This window comes from Dromiciops gliroides, chromosome 2 (genome assembly GCF_019393635.1).
Source record: "Dromiciops gliroides isolate mDroGli1 chromosome 2, mDroGli1.pri, whole genome shotgun sequence".
Classification (NCBI taxonomy): domain Eukaryota; kingdom Metazoa; phylum Chordata; class Mammalia; order Microbiotheria; family Microbiotheriidae; genus Dromiciops; species Dromiciops gliroides.
In genome coordinates this window covers 162,378,328-162,396,499 of record NC_057862.1, presented here as the reverse complement: position 1 = coordinate 162,396,499, position 18,172 = coordinate 162,378,328, and the positions used below count along the sequence as shown (strand labels likewise).

General features: G+C 36.1%; 1 protein-coding gene across 1 annotated transcript in view; it reads right to left on the bottom strand.

Moving 5' to 3' along the window:
- The window catches only part of NEDD4 (NEDD4 E3 ubiquitin protein ligase), a 164,392-nt gene that overhangs the window by 67,397 nt on the left and 78,823 nt on the right, over positions 1 to 18,172 (bottom strand). Inside the window, 3 exon segments of the mRNA XM_043989386.1 lie at positions 3,880 to 3,982; positions 6,194 to 6,255; positions 12,038 to 12,088. Coding sequence (XP_043845321.1) covers positions 3,880 to 3,982; positions 6,194 to 6,255; positions 12,038 to 12,088 — 216 coding nt within the window.

Here is an 18,172-nt window from a genome sequence, read left to right as displayed (position 1 = left end):
ATGTGTTCAGCCAATTCATGGGCATCCTTTTAATTTCCAATCTTTGCTGCCACAAAAAGAGCAGCTATAAATTTTTTATACAAATAGATCATTTTCCTTTTAAAAAAATCTCTGGGATACAGACATAGTTGTGGTATTAGTAGATCAAAGGGTATGCATAGATTTATAGCTCTTTGGGCATAATTCCACTTTGCTCTTCCAAATGGCTGGATCACTTCACAATTTCACTAACAATACATTAGTGTCCTGACTTTCCCATATCCACTCCAATATCTTGTAGGTATGAGTTGTTTTAATTTGCATTTTTCTAATCAACAGTGATTTAGATTATTTTTTTATATGGCTATAGATAGGTCTGATTTTTTCTTCTGAAAACTGCCTGCTCCTATCCTTTGACCATTTTTCAGTTGGGGAATGACTTTTATATTCTTATAAATTTGACTCAATTCTCTATATATTTGAAAAATGAGGCCTTTGTCAGAGAAACTCGCTGTAAAATTTTCCCCTAGCTTCTGTTTTTCTTCTAATTTTGGCTGCCATTGGTTTTGTTTGTGCAAAACCTTTTAAATTTAATATAATCAAAAACATCCATTTATATCCCATAATGCTGCCTATCTCTTGTTTAGTCATAACCTTCCCTCATCCGTAGATCTGATAGGTAAACTATTCCATGTTCTCCTAATTTTCTTATGGTATTATCCTCTATGTCCAAATCATGTACCCATTATTTTGACTTATCTTGGCATACAGTGTGAGATGTTGGTCTATACAAATGCTTTTCCAGTTTTGCAAGCATTTTTTGTCAAATAGAGAGTTCTCCCAAAAGCTTGGATCTTTGGGTTTATCAAACATTAGATTATTATGGTCATTTATTACAGATCCATCACTCCTTAGCCAGTACCATACTGTTTTGATGATTACTGCTTCATAATACAATTTGAATTCTGGTACTTTAGGCTACCTTCCTTCATATTTTTTTTATTAATTCCCTTGAAAATCCTGACCTGTTTTTCCACGTGAGTTTTATTACTTTTCCTAGCTCTATAAAATAATTCTTGGTAGTTTAATTGGTAAGGTACTGACAGCCTAAATCTTGCAAAAATAAAAGACCGTTAGGATGGAAGATCCCTAAAATGAACCTTTGTAGGGAATCAGTACCTTGCCACACAATAGACACTCAAATATTTGTCCAAATGAAGATGTCTCTGAGACAAGGCTCCTATAGTGGTGCCCAAGTAAAATGTTTCATGCCACTTCTACTACTCAGAATCAAAAACTAAAGTTGGAAGGGACTTGTGGGGTCATCTGACCCGAAAACCCTTTACTTACCTAGAAAGGAGAAAACGTCCTAGAGAGTCTGTGATTTTCTAAGGTCACATAGAGCCTCAGAAGAGGGGACTAAAACTCAAAGTTTTAATAATTACCTTTGATGTATATCAGTACCAAATCTTTATTTCCAGATTCAAATTATTTTCTGAGCTATAATCTACTATATATCTCTACCTGAATGTTCTCTTACCATCTTAAAGTCAACATATCCTAAACTTGATTAACCACCTTTCTGCCGAAATCATTTGATCCTCCTAATTTTCAAATGTTTATTAATGATATTTAATCAACCACACTTGAGTCTTCTTTGACTTCCATCCTCCAACCCATTCCATCAGGTGATTCTATTTCTATATCATCTTCCCATTTCTCTCCCCTTTTCTATTCCCATTGTCAGAATTCTCAGACCTTTATTCCCTCTTACCAAGCCTATTGCTACAACTTCCTAGCTGGTATTCTTGTCTTCAAGTGCATTCTATATAATGTTGTCAGATTAATCTTCTTAATATCCTTTTTTTTTGGGGGGGAGGAGGGCAATGAGGGTTAAGTAACTTGTACAAGGTCACACAGCTAGTAAGTATAAAGTGTCTAAGGTCACATTTGAATTCAGGTCCTCCTGACCCCAGGGCCAGTGCTCTATCTACTGTGCCACCTGGCTGCCCCCTAATCTTCTTAATATCAACATAACTCTCATATCACTTCATTCCTTAAAAACCTTAAAAAACTACCTATCACCTACTCATTCTTCTCACTTTTGCACTCAAGGTTCTTTACAAATTAGTTCCAATTTATCATGACATGAACTCTAGATTCCTACCACATTGCACTGTTTGCCATTCTCCAAATGTATCTCATGTTTTCCCATGTCCTTTCATTTATTCACAATGTTACTTGAACCTAGACAACATCATCCTCCATTCAATGAATTTAGTCATCCCTTAAGAGCTAGCTTATCTTGTTCACAAAACCTTGCCTGATTCTCCTAGATGAAAGCGCTCTCTCTTCCCTTTCAACCTCCATACCATGTTTGTCCTTATCTCCTTTAATTATTGTATTCTATTTTTTGGTGGAGAGAGAGACCTGCAGCTTCCTGGCATAGGAAACTCCCTCTATCATGCAGACCGGCAACTGTTCTGCAATTTAGAGTCTTAGAGCTATGATGACTGGTACACTGGACAGTGAAGTAACTTATCTATAATGGCACACTCAATATGTGTCAGAGGCAGGACTTGAATTCAAATCACCCAAAGCCCATGTTCTTCTGACTCAGAGGAGAGGTCAATTTGCTACTAAATTATTATAATTATTACTTAATAAATTATATTATTATAAATCTACTACTAAAATATCCACTAAAACATTTACTATAGTTCCCCTATATGTAGTATCCTTCTTGAGGTCAGAGATCATGTCTTCTATATCTTTACATCTTCCTCGGTAAGTAGGACTAAGTCTTTTACAAAATAAATGCACACTTCATGTTAGCTTAAAGAACCCTCATAACCCCCACTGACCCCATAGCCCAGAGATCTTTCTACTACATTATGCCTCTTGTTCCCTCACTTTGGTTATATAGTACAACATTCAATCCATTAAAAGACTTTCCCTGGTCTACTGACAAAATCAAGAAAAATACCCATCAACAATGTCCTCCCAAATGGTTTTACATAAGATCCTTAAGTAGAAAACTCTCATTTGATCCTCAAAACAATCTTGGAGGTAAGTGCTATTATTAACCTATTTTTACAGTTGAGGAACTGAAACAGAGGTTAAGTGACTTGCCCAGGGTCACATAATAAATATCCAAGGCAACATCTGAACACAGGTTTCCGGATTCCAAGTCAGCACTCTATCTATTGTACCATTTAGCTTCTTATTATTATTATATTAACATAAAAGAAAGTATTTTAATAAGTTATTTTACTTTTAAAGAAAACAGCCTTAAATAAGTTTGAGAAAATGGAAGAAATAATATTGGGAATTACCTCATAATTTGCTGATGATGTTCTTAAAAACATACTACTAAGAAACTGTAGAATTTAATATTGTTTTAATGTAAGAGAACATGTCAGAGTTTCACAAAACCTTTTATAAAAACAGAAAATAGATTGTAACTTTATTTTTATAACTTAATTTCAGTAAATATCTTCATTTATATCTTGATGATTTTTTTTTTCAGGGCACTGGGGGTTAAGTGACTTGCCCAAAGTCACACAGCTAGTAAGTGTCAAGTGTCTGAGGTCGGATTTGAACTCAGGTCGTCCTGAATCCAGGGCTGGTACTTTATCCATTGCGCCACCTAGCTGCCCCCATTTATATCTACTAGACCTTTCCTCACTACTGCATTAAAAATTTAATCATCAAGGGAAATTCATACTACTTTCAAGTGGTATGCATAAGAACATGGGACCTGAAAAAGTAAATGTGTTTTTTCCCCCAGATTAACCAATTTTCTTTCAGACAAATTCAATTACTACAGTTCTTTCTTGATTAGGTAAAAGAATAAGAAATCATATGTTTTATTTTTAACAAATTAAAACTTCTCACTACCTCCAATTCTTCAGCCTGTTCTGTGTTTTCATCCTCAGATCCATTGGCTTTAGGTATATAAGTCATTTTTAATCTAAGATAACCTTTAACTTTTGATTTGTGACTGTAAAAAAAGAAAGAGAAAAAATACAATTAGGCTAAAACACTATAAAGGTCACATTTATAAACTGTTATAAATCAAAAGAGTTGAAAGACTTGGAAAATCTAACTAAAACTTTATGACATGATGGTTATTAGTTTTTCCTTTTCTTGTAAATGTAAATATAATAAAAGTTCATTAGTTCAGTTCAGATTGAAAAGAAAACCTATCTGAATTAGTATCTAATGAAAGTAATAACAACAAAAATGTGTTATTATTCTTATGTACATCCTGTAATTGAAAATAGGTCAATGAGGCTTAAAAGAGCATCTTCTTTACTGAATAATATTATCTCATATTTTTCTTTTTTAGGTGTGAAAGGCATTTTCCTCACAACAAAGTTATGAGGTAGGTAGTGTAGGTATTATCTCCATTTTACACATGAAGAAACTATGCAGTGAGACATTAAATGACTAAAATAGACAAGAACGAATACACACACACAACCCTATGATTACATTCAGTTACAGTAAATTCAGTGACATCTGCTAGACTTATGTAGATAGTTCCAAAGGGAACAAATTACTTCTTGTCACTTAAATAGGCACATTTTTCTGAAAATTTTATTTATATTATCTTTCCTAAAAATAAATTTCAGTCTACTCTAAAACTGAAAAGAGCCTGAAATACAGTATATACTTCCTCTTTTCTCCCTTATAACCTGAATTTGGGAGGTAATCATTTTGAGGATGTGATAGAAAATTCTATCCCAGTTTCTGGGTACATGGCTCCCTTTTCCCCAAGAGCAAGAAGATAAATTATAGAAGACAATGGGTGGTATTTGGTGGGGCACTGCTACTTTGGAGTTATTTTCCAAAGCTGTGCTTTGTTTACTTCTATTTTGCTTCAGTAAATGCATTTAACTTTTATGCTAAATAATTTTTTTTCAGTTCACAAAAAAACAATGATGACTGATCTGAAAATTAACAAGTATTTTATGTAAACTTTGTACATTCCCAGTACCCAGCACAGTGACAGTTTAGAAGGTCTGTTAGCTACATAAGAAAAAAATTTCGTACTCTCTAAATTTCATTTTTATAAGAAAATTCTTCCTGTGTTCCAATAAAGCTATTCTATAATATTTAGAAAAGGAAAAAAGGTAAGAAAAAGTGTTATTTTCTTAAATGTGATTTTTCTGCTACACTTAGTATTTTCAACAGTAAGTCAGTATATATCTTGGCCATATTTGTCTATGTGCTATAGAATACTGAAAGGTGCTTTTTGTGGGGGTTAAATATAGCCTCCTAGATGAAAATCAAGAAATTCAACTCAGAGGTGGAGTTATAAAATATGCTGTTTGGGTTTTAAATTTCTTTCTTAGCTTACATTGGCTTCTATTATTTATTGTTTAATTTTTTTCCTAATCTTAATAGTATTTTATTTTTTCCAGCTACATGTAAAGATAGTTTTCAACATTTGTTTTTATAAAATTTTGAATTCCAAATTTTTCTCCCTTTCTCCCTTCCCTCCCCCCTCCCCAAGATGGAAAGCAACCTGACAGAAGTGATATATGTACAATCACATTAAACACATTTCTGCATTAGTCATGTTGTGAAAGAAGAATCAGAACAAAAGGGAAAAACTTCAAAAAAGAAAAAAAAAGTAGAAATAGTATAGTTTAATCTGCATTCAGATTCCACAATTCTTTTTTCTGGATGTAGGGCTTCTATTATTTATAATGCTGTCAAATATGGGGCAGCTAGATGGCACAGTGGATAGAGCGCTGGCCCTGGAGTCAGGAGTACCTGAATTCAAATCCGGGCTCAGACATTTAACACTAGCTGTGTGACCCTGGGCTTAACCCACTTAACCCCAATTGCCTCACGTAAAAAAAAAAAATGCTGTCAAGTGAAAGTACATATTTATCCTGGTTTTATATCATTTATTGGTTTGTAGACAAACTGTTAAGTGTAATTTTTGAAATATGGTATTATTTCATAATAAGATTTAAATGTCAAATACAGGAATTTAAAGAACAATCTTCTAGTCTCAATCAAAAATAATTTCTTTTTGTATAATTAGAAAAATACTTTTGCAAAATCAATAATTTTAAAAATTGGAAACATTTTATCTACATGGTTACAAACTCTGATCTTATAAAGAACTGAATTAACTGTAAATTACAAAGAAGACATGAAAGACTTAGTAACATTTTCCTATTTGGAATTTACTGACCTTCTTGGGTGAAGAAGAAAATCCTTAAATGTATATGGTCTTTCCATATCTGGATTTTCTGTCTAGAATAAAACAATGGGTTTTCAATATACAGTTTAATATAGAAATGTATTTAAAATTTGTGTGAACTATAATCAAAAGCATAACTATAGATTTTTATGCATAGATCACCATTCACACCCCCCTATAACAAACTACCAACCTCTTACCTATCTTAATTAAATCTTTAGCTTAAGAATTGTTGGAAGTTGGGAATTAAGGATGAGAAGGACAAAGGAAGGGGTTATTTTAGCCCAACTGATAAGATGATTAAAATGAATAATCTGGTAAGGTGAGAAATTGGTCACACTAGGTTATACTTGGGATTCTACTTCCATAGTCTTGGCTGGTAACCCAGCTAAAAAAAAAAACAGATGGGCTGGGCGGGGTAGGGAGTGAGAGAGGGAAGAAAGTTATGGGAGAAAGAACATACAAGTGGTCAGGCTATATGTCAGGTAAGATATTGGTTTACACACAAGCTAATAAAACAGTTATTTTTGAAATTGAAAGAATAAAGAAAACCTCAAAGCAAGTAGAAGTAGGTTGATTTATTTGGAGCAAAGAGTCTATACTAGAGGAAGAGACATGACTGGATGGCAAAGAGCCCAAAAAGGCGGGTTAAGCAGAACTGTATAGTTAATACACTAGGGAAGTGTTTTAGTCTCTCAGAAATGGTATTTGAGGTTAATATAGATTTTTCTACTTCTTGTCAAATCCAAATGGTCTTTTTGCTGCTTTATCCTTTCTAACATTCTTCTTTTGGAGCACTACTATTTCCTTGGTTTTGAAATTCTCTCCTGAATTTCTACATGACTACTGTATCTTGACTTTCTCTTACCCTCCCTTAAGCCCCTTCTTCCTTCCTATTATTTTTGTATAATTTATTTATTTAAAGTTTTGAGTTACAAATTCTATCCCTCCCATACCCTCCCTCCCCTCCCCCCACCCTAAGGTTGCAAGCATATACATGTGCACTTATGTAAAACATTACCATATTAGTAATTTTACATAAAAATACTCAAGGAAAAAAAAAAGAGAAAGCACAAAATAGCATGTTTCAGTCTGTGTTCAATCAATATCAGTTCTTTCTTTGGAGGTTGATAAGATGCTTCATCATTAGTCCTTTGGGATTGTCTTGGATCATTGTATTGCTGACAGTAGTTAAAGTCATTCACAATTACTCACAGAACAATAATGCTGTCATTGTGCACAGTGTTCTACTGGTTCTGCTCATTTCACTATATATCAGTTCATATGAGTCTTACTAGGTTTTTCTGAAATCATCCTGCTTGTCATTTCTTATAGCACAATAATATTCCATTATTATCATATACCACAGCTTGTTCAGTCATTCCCCAATTGAAGGACATTCCTTTGATTTCCAATTCTTAGCCACCACAGAGTTGCTATAAATATTTTTCTGTACAATTTTTTTTCCTTTTCTCTTTTTCACAGTTACTAATTGCTAACTTTTTCTCTCCATCCTATTCCCTTCCCCATGATATTTACTCCATTACCTATCTGCTTTCACCCTATCCCTCCTCAAAAGGGATTTTCTTCTGACTGCTCCCTCCCTCAATCTGCCCTCCCTTCTTGTACTACTCCCTCCTTATCCTCTTTCCCTCCTATTTTCCTGCTGGGTTAGATAGATTACTCCACCCAATTGAGTGTGTATGTCATTCCCTCCTTCAGCCAATTCTGATGAGATTAAGGTCTTTGAGCCAATTCTTTTGAGTGTAAGGCTCATTCACTGCCCAGTTTAGATAGATTACTCTACCTAATAGGTTGTGTACATTAATCCCTCCTTGAGCCAACTCTGATGAGATTAAGGTCTTTGAGTCTATTCTGATGAGTGTAAGGTTCATTTACTGCCCTGTTCCTCCTCCATCTCTCTCCCCCCACTCCATAAGCCTTTTCCTGTTTCTTTCATGTGGGATTTCATCCCATTCTACCCTAGTGTATTCCTCTCACCCCTCAATTTTACCCTAAAAATGTCATCATGGGGCAGCTAGGTGACACAGTGGACAAAGCACCCACCCTGGACCCAGGAGGACCCAAGCCCAAATCTGGCCTCAGACAAGACAGTCACCCACTGTATGACCCTAGGCATGTCACCCAACTCCAACCATCCCACAAATTAAATAAATAAATAAATAAATAAATACTTTACAGATATCATCCCTTCATTATCAATTCCCACCTCTGCCCTCTGTCTAAATTTATTTGTATCCTCCTAATACTGAGAAAGTTCTTATGAGTTAGATGTATCATCTTCCCATATAGGAATGTAAACAGTTTAACCTTTTAACATCCCCCTTAATTTCTTTTTCCTGTTTATTACCTTTTTATGCTTCTGTAGGGTCTTGAATTTGAAAGTCAAATTTTCTATTCAGTTCAGGTCTTTTCATCACAAATACCTGAAAGTCCTCTTTTTTTTTTAATTGAAGTCCCAGTTTCCCCCTGAAAGATTATACTCAATTTTGCTGGATAGGTGATTCTTGGTTGTAATCCCAATTTCTTTGCCCTCTGGAATATCATATTCCATGCCCTCCAGTCCTTTAATGTAGAAGCTGCTAGATCTTGTGTTATCTTGACTGTGGCTCCACAGTACTTGAATTGTTTCTTTTTGGGAACTTGCAATATTTTCTCCTTCACCTGGGAGCTTTGGAATTTGGCTATAATATTCCTGGGAGTTTTCATTTTGGGATCCTTTCAGGAGGTGACTGGTACATTCTTTCAATTTCTATTTTACCTTCTGGTTTTAGACTATCAGGGCAATTTTTCCCTGACAATTTCCTGGAAGATGATGCCTAAGCTCTTTCCTTGATCATGGTTTTCAGTTAATCTAATAATTTTCAAATTATCTCTCCTGGAGGGGGGCAGAGCCAAGATGGCGGAGGAGAGGCTGTGACTCCCACAAGCTCCAGATAAACCCATCCATTCACGCCCAAATAATGCAGTAAAAATCAAAACCCAGAACAGCCTAATGCACATAAGAACAGAGTGGGACTGTTTCTCCGCAAAAGAGGGCAATTCTGATCACCTGCTGATCAAGCTGACCAGCTCAGCGCGCGGTCTGGACCCAGCCATGGACAGTGCTTCCAGCGCATGTCAGAGTCTTCAGCACCAGCAACTTCTGAGGCTCCGATCACGGACTGGTGAGGGGGTTCGGCGGTAGGCCTGGGTGAAGTGGAGGCAGTATCTACTGGAGTTGGAGCAAAGCGCCCTGGGTCTGAACCAGTGGGCTGAATCAAGTGGTGGTGGCCCAGTGGGGGGAGGGGTAAAAGCACGCCAAGCTTCCAACCATAGAGAATCAGAGTTCAATCAGACTTCTGTTTCCAGGTCAAAGAGAAAGCGGCTGTGATTACTCACAAGCCAGGCAGGCTGAGAAGAAGCCCAATCACCCCCTGGGCCACGTTGTAGCATGAACAGTGTGTCCTGGAAGCAGCACTACACTTTAAGGAGTAAAAAGCCAAGAAATAGTAAGCCAGGATGAGTAGGCAGAGAAAGCAGAAGACCATCGAAAACTTCTTTGAGGGTAAGGTAGACCACAATATATCCTCAGAAGAAGAAGATAATAATAGGGTCAAAGCTTCCAAGAAAAATATGAACTGGTCTCAGGCCATGGAAGCTCTCAAAAGGGACTTTGAAGAGAAAGTAGGAGAGATAGAACGAAGATGTAGAGAAAGAGAGGAAGGAATGGAAAGGGAAATGAGAGCGATGCAGGAGAGTCATGAGAAAAAAGTCAACAGTTTGAAAAGCCAAATGGAAAAGGAGATCAAATTATCTCTCCTGGATCTATTTTCCAGGTCAGCTGTTTTTCCAAGGAGATATTTCGCATTGCCCTCTATTTTTTATTCATTTGGATTTGTTTTATTGTGTCTTGATTTCTCATAAAGTCATTAGCTTCTATTTGCTTAATCCTAATTTTTAAGCAATGATTTTCTTCAGAGAGCTTTTGTACCTCTTTTTCTATTTGGCCAATTTAGCTTTTCAAGCTATTGACTTTTTTTTGTGACCCTCTTGTATCACTCTCATTTCTCTTTCCATTTTTTCCTCTACCTCTCTTACTTTATCTTCAAAGTCCTTTTTGAGAACCTCTATGGCCTGAGACCAATTCGTATTTTTCTTAGAAGCTTTGGATGTAGTAGCCCTGATGTTGTTATCCTCTTCTGAGGGTGCACCTTGATCTTAAAGAAACTTTTTATGGTCCTCACCTTTCTCTGCTCATCTTGCCTGTCTTTTACTTGACTTTTAACTGCTTAAAGTGGGGCACTGTTTCCAGGCTGCACTGTCCCAAGCTTCAGGGGGTCCCAGGTGGTATGATTTAAGGAGGGGCAGGTTCTTCATTTGCCTGGCCTGTTCCTTGGTCCATAGATAACCTCAGGACAAATTGTTAATTTAACAGTACAGCAAAACTTTGTGTACTGTGGTTGTTAGCTCAAACGATGCTGCACCCCTCCCCCACCTGGGCCACTGCTACTCAAGCCTACTTCCTGGTTCCCAGCAGGGATGAAAAACCCAAGTTCTGCCTCAGCACCAGCAGAGACTCCTATAATCTCCCCCCCCTGCCAACTGCTCAGCCTTCTCACCAAACCATGAGCTTAGTTTTAGATGACACTGGATCTGTGTCAGTATGACTGTGGTATTGGACTCCACTCCTGCCTTGGCACAGCAGCCCCCTCCTGCTGACCTTCTAAGTGGTCTTTCACTGGAAAATCTTTTTCTTCCTATTCTTTATAGTTCTTTTTCAGATTGCAGTTCTGGACTCTATTTTTCTCTCCACTGTTTCCACTAGAAAAGCCACCAATTTTCATTATTTTGAATACCATCTCTATCTTTGTTGTTGTTGTTCAGTCATTTTAGTTATGTCTGACTCTTTATGACCCCATTTGGGGGTTTTCTTGGCAAACATACTGGAGTGGTTTGCCATTTCTATCTCCAGCTCATTTTGCAGATAAGGATCTGAGACAAACAGTGTTAAGTGACTTGTCCAGTGTCACATATCTAATAAGTGTCAGAAGCCATATTTGAACTCATGAAGATGAGTCTTCCTGACTCAAGGCCCAGTATTTTATCCAATGTGCCCTAGCTGTCCCATTTCTCTCTTGGCAACTTTCAAATCGCTCTCTCAAGTTCTAACTTCTCATCCATATTCAAATCTTCTGCCTTTCAGAAATGTTCACTTAGGTATCCTGTTATCAATTAAATTCAGCACATACAATTACAAATTTATCTGAAACCAGTGGTCCTTCACAGTTTTCCTATTTCTATTAGTGATAATATTAGTGACTTTTTTCTTACCTTGGCTTAAGATTTTTTGATTCTACCTATTTTCATTTTCCATATCCAGGCAGTCATCAAATGCAACGAATTTTTCCATCTCCTTATGTCTTGTATGTCTCCCTCCTTAATTTCCATGGCCAGCATTCTAACCTAGAACCTGATGTTATTTTATTGTAAAAGTGTCCTTACTATACTGCCTGATTCTAAGCTCTCCCCATTTATTTTAATCCTGTACCTTGCTATTAAACTAACAATTTTTCTCAAATGCTGCTTTCATGATCAAATACATAATTTTCCTGCTAAAGGGGAACCTTTAAACTGGGATCACAGTATGATATATTTAGATAAAATTGAGGAGGCAGGTTGGGCTAATTTTTGAATAAATAATAGTCTTAAGGATTGTAAGCAGTGAACTATAAGATAAGGCATACAGTTACATAGATATTACTGATATACAAGTATTTGTCAAATTAAAAACTTTTAAGCATAAGAAATAAAATAGCAAAAGTTTGTACTAACCGGTAATTGGTAAAGAGGTACATCTACTTGACCAAGGAAATTATCTCTTGTCTGGAAGGAAGATAAGAAAAAAATTAATAAAACAAGAAATATGCTCAAAACCTTTAGCAATTTCAAAGTTAATTGAATTAATAATTTTCATAGAAAACTCTAAAGTTTCTATCCCATGGAACAATGATGGCAGAATAAAAGTGAACAGTTGTGTATATAGGTTGTTGTCTTCCTATTATCTATCTTATGGGCCACCCTTTCTCCGCCATTTTTCACTTATAGTCTTCACTAACTAAAGACCTCATTATGTGAGTGAGGAAAGAAGAGAGATGGATGAGGGAAAAGGAAGGGACATTGTCTTAGTGCTAGAGTGTGTGAACTAGGGTACACTGAAGGTTTGCTTAAGCTTCATGAGACTTAAGATGTTAGGCTCAGGAAGCTTAGGAATTCAGGAAGCCACATTTCTTGTGGCCTTATTTATTTTTCACAACACACCCTCTAGCTGTTCTGAGGGTTTATGGGCCTAGAAAAATAGATTGGATTAGGGTGATTCAATTCTACCATAGCTTGGCATAGTTGGAACTGCTATACAGCTAAATTACAGAGATCTATTTCTATCAGCACAATCCTATGGAGGGCCAGTTCTACACATAAAAAAGCAGGCCTAAATTTTATCACAGTGAATAGCTACCACAACTAAGCCTACAACCCAAAGAGATCAGAGTAAAAAGAAAAGGACCCATACATAAAAAAAAAAACCAGTAGCAAATGTATAACCTATATAAATTGTCTACCATTTTCAGAAGAGGGGAGGAAAGAGGGAGAGAGAAAAATCTGGGACTCAAAATTTTGTAAAAATGAATGCTGGAGGTGGGGGTCAGGAGGGCAGCTAGGTGGTGCAGTGAATAAAGCACTGGCCCTGGATTCAGGAGGACCTAAGTTCAAATCCGGCCTCAGATATGTGACATGTACTAGCTGTGTGACCCTGGGCAAGTCACTTAACCCTCATTGTCTCGCCAAAAAAAAAAAAAAAAAGAATGCTAAAAATTGTCTTCACATGTAATTGGGAAAAATAAAATATTCTTTTAAAAATCAGTTTTTGTAGAGACAAACAAATAACAACTCAAGGGGGTAACCATCAATTAGGGAATGATTAAACAAATTATGGTATATAAATGTAATGAAATATTCTTGAGCAGCAAGAAATTATGAAAGATACAGTTTCAGAGAAACCAAGGGAGACTTGTATGAACTGATGCAGAGTGGAATGAGCAGAACCAGAAGAACAATTTATATGATAACAACACTGAAAGAAAAATATCTTGGAGAGACTTCATCGATCACTGAAACGACTAATCCTAATTCCAGAAAACAGATGATGCCTACCTCCTGACAAGAGAGAAGGTGGGAGAGTAAGATACAGAATGAGATAAACATTTTTGGACATGATCAATGTGAAAATTTGTTTTGCTTCACTTTGCATATTTGTCAAAGGTTTTGTTTTGTTTATTAACCCCAATGTTAGGGGGAGGAGAAAAAGGAAAGGAAGAGAGGAGCTAGAGATAGCATTTCTCCTCCCGCAAGATGAGAAGAGAGCAGAAGAAAGACCAAAGGGATCACAGACACATAGGACTGATTTGAGTTACATGTTGAATTTCTATACTACCCGGAAAGGATGTGTGTGTGTGTGTGTGTGTGTGTGTGTGTGTTTTAAAGAAACACACATCCCCTTTAAAAAAAAATATTGTCTCTTTCACTTAAAATTTGAAGACTGAAGAATATTTTGGTTAAATGAGACCTTGGCTCCTTCTAGATGAAGGTTTTATATAGAAGAGCAAAAAGGATATTACCAGGGATGTGTGACCAGTATAGAAGACTGGTTATGTAGTAGCCAAGAGAGATAAATGATGGAGACCCCAAGTTATTTCCTGGGGTCCTCACTAAGTCAAGAAGTCTAGAGTAAGTCCACAGGACTATGAGGTGTATATATGAGAGGGCAGGTAGGTGGGGTGGTACGGTGGATAAAGTGCCATGCCTGGAGTCAGGAAGACCCATGTGACCCTGGGCAAGTCACTTAACTGTGTTTGCCTTTATTTCCCATCTATAAAATGAGATGGAGAAGGAAATGGCAAATCGCTCCAGTATCTTTGCCAGGAAAACCCCAAATGGGGTCATGGAGAGTTGGACACAAATGAAAAATGACTTAAACAACAAATATATTAGCATCACTTCCTCACAGAATTTCAAATTTTTATTATTTATGTCATTTTTTGGGTATCTACCACAGTTATTATAGTAATTTAATGATTTTGTTCTGAATTGACCTAGAGATTTGTCAAAATTCTTTCAGTTCCCAGTTCCTCTGGTATAGGGCTGGTAAATGCTTAATAAATGCTATTATTTGTCAGATATTATGCTAAGCACAGGGAAGACAAAGCAGAAAAGGGAGCTGAAAAAGGGGAATGGGGAGGGAGTTGAGGTGAAGGAGTCTGAGCCAGGTTTGAAGACAGTACACTAATACAGATGCTTCCTCAAATGGAGGTTCAGAGTGAAACTCATCAATTGGAGGAAAAGGCCAAAGGGATGGAGATGATGCCCATGTGAGCAGAAAGCTTCTAGGGCAGGGGCATAGCAATGTTTGAAGTATTTCTGACAGACCAGTTGACGTGTGTGTGTGTGTGTGTGTGTGTGTGTGTGTGTGTAAAATATAGATTTCATGTTTTACCTTTCATTTTTAAAAGTAAGCTACTAAAATAATTTTGCTAACTTTAATTCATACTACTACTACCATGACCATCATCAATAATAATTCACATTTAAGGAATGAGACAAGCAATAGTCTATGTAATAAAGTACCATAATAAATAATAATAATAATGATGCAGATACATAGTGCTTTAAGGTTTGCAAGTGCTCTACAAATATTATTTTATATCATTTTATCCTGTCAACAACCCTGAGAGGTAGGTACTATTATTATCTCATTTTACAAATTAGGAAACTGAGAAATAGCTAGTGTTTGAGACTAATTTGAAGTCAGGTGTTTATGACTTCATGGTCTGCACTCTATCCAATGTGCCCCCTAGCTGCAATCGCTGGAGAAGGTAAGCTAGTATAATTCCCTGGTGTCAAGTGAGTGAGCAATTATAGGCACTTTTCCATTTACAAAAAAAAAGGAGTAAGAAAGTCTTAAATTCATTCCTAACAATGAATGTCAGTCAGTCTGTAATGTTCATTATAGCTTCTCTAGCCAACTAATTATTTCATATCCAGTAAATCAAGCATTACTTAGCAAGAGTTATATCCTATATTAGAACTACATGAGTTTTTTATGTAAAAGCAAATCTGTATTTGATAAAGCTTAATCCACTTAGGAATTCCTCTGGAAAAAAATTCAAAAGGTTAGGTAATTTAAAAATTCTTCTTTTTGAGAAAAATATTCTGGTTAATAAATGTTTTTCAAAGTTGGGTGGGGGTGGAATAAATTTCTTCAAAATTGTTTACAGAACAATGACAACAACAACTAAAAGATCTAAGTGAAAACTGTTAAAATATTGCCAAAATATTTTGCAAAATCTTGACTTTAGATATTAGTGTCCCTAACTTAATAAGCTGAGAACATTCTTGCTATTTCAGAGAAAGCTCTAAAGGAAAGCCTTGCTTTAAAAAATCCTACAAGATACTATATAAATATGTGTGTGTATCTAAACACATACCTATAAATAAGTTAAGGGGTGACTACTCGCATTACTAGGTTCTTGGACTCTATAAAAAGATTCTTCTAAATATTAAGTTCCTCTTGTATTTTTAAATTATTGGCTTTGCGATAATTTAATTCATATATACTTTCCAAGACTGTATCTTGGGAATAAGGATATAAACACTTTTAGAAGATTTATACTTTGAAACTAAAAGCTAAAGGCATATCCAGAGTTTTCAACTGGAATGCCGAAGCTTTTACTTAAGTTTTGTTTCTTAATACTAGGAAAAAATATCTAATTTAAAATACAGAACATGAAAAAAAAGAATACTAGTGTAACATCAGTCTGGTTTTCAACTTTTAGAATTATTTTCCAATTCTTTTCTCTTATTTCCTGATCCAGCTGATTTCAATTTCACTATGGAAATAAAGACTACAGATTAGTTTCAAATGGAAACACAGCAAAGATCTTGATGAAATATAGTAAAGAAGAAAAAAACATTATTGGGTGTGTTTTTTAAAAGCAATATGTGGGCAGCTAGGTGGAGCAGTGGATAAAGTACCTGTCCTGAATTCAGGAGGACCGGAGTTTAAATCTGTAAAGAATTAATTGTTATTTGAGGTTTTTATGCCTCAGCAAGCACTGGCCTGGGGTTCCGCAAACTGCACAGTGCTCTACCCACTGGTTGTAGCCATTTCCAGGGCTCTGGCACCTCAAGCCATCACCACTCGCTGACCTCTACATGGGCCTGGCAAAATTATAATGATTGGAAGCCTAGTGAGGGCAGTCATGTGACTGTCAGAGTGGCCATCCCATTGGCTGGGACTGTGTGGGCTATTTCTAGGTTTGGGGGAGAAGAACTGGGCATTCTAGGTGGAAGCTGGAAAGCGATAGGGATTCGGCTACATATTTTCAGCTGATTCCTGGGCGGTGGTATTTTTTCAGGTATTATAATTTCCCTTTCCCCATTTTATTTCCTTTCCCTTGATCCTACTGATCCTGTTTGTTTTTTTTTTTTAAAGTTCATTCTTGTTGAAATAAATCTTGTTCTGTTTTGAGGGAGGCTGCCGGTTTCCTTCCTTGCCCCAATATTGCAGCGAGCTGCTTAGCTAGCACTCCCCAATTAAAAATTGGTCCCCACAAATCCAGCCTCAGACACTTGACACTTACTAGCTGTGTGAGCCTGGGTAAGTCACTTAACCCTCATTGCTCAGCAAAAAAATAAATAATTTTTTTAAAAAAGCAATATGTTCATTTGTCCAAAATATTTCTGTCTATCATAAAATTAAAAGATAGGTTATGTATACACTGGTGTCATAATGTCTAAATAGGCTACCAGTAAGTACTTTGTGTCCATATGGCTATAACGACATATTATCTATTCAAATGTTAAATCGCTGGATTGAGCTAAAATAAAACTCAGAGATCATTTATTGATTCTTCTACATAGATCACATAGTTCTTTTTCTTTCTTTTTTTGGTGAGGCAGTTGGGGTTAAGTGACTTGCCCAGGGTCATACAGCTAGTACGTGTCAAGTATCTGAGGTCAGATTTGAACTCAGGTCCTCCTGAATCCAGGGCCGGTGGATAAAGCACTGTGCCACCGTTGCCTGCCCCTAGATTGCATATTTCTAAAAGAGAGTATTATATAGAGCAACTTTGTTTTTGAAGTTACTCTATAGTAATGGATATTAAGGAGAAGAGGCAAGAAGTGAGGAGATGAAATATGAAACAGTAATTTAGCAATAAATAATTTTTTCAGATCAATTATAAGAGTAATTTAGATAATAAAAATTTCTGCAGAGATCATTTCAGATGAAACCAAAGTGAACTTAAATGTTTACAATTATAAATGTTCAATGAGAAACTATAGAAAACAATCCTAGTTTAAGGATGAATTTAAATTCTCATTTGCTGTACTATTTTATAAGTGAAAGATATAAATATACAGTAGAATTCTACACACATGAGAAGTAGCTACTTTGGTTGAAAGTACAACTTAGGCTACATTAGAACATCTGAACATTTGAGAAAAGAAAGTGAGATAACTGGGTAAAGGAAAATAACATAAAAAGGTCCAAACCAATTCTTACAAATGCCCCCATGAGGCACTAGAAATGCACTAGTCAGAAGGAGGAAGAAGAAGGAAGGAGGAAGGAGGAAGGAGGAGGAAGAGGGGGAGGGCCTCAAACACAACATATAAAGATTATACACTATGACCAGGTTGGATATAAAGGGTGGACCAAAAGTCACAAAGGGGTCTGATGTTTTAATAACTTTTTGAAATTTTTTTTCTTTATTTTTCATCATTTGTGAGATTTGATTTTTCACATGTATTATAAATTCATTTTTATATATACTGCATATGATACTATGGTACAGTAAATTAAAAATAAAGGAGTTATTAAATCTTTGTGACTTTTGGCCCATCAGGTATTATAGG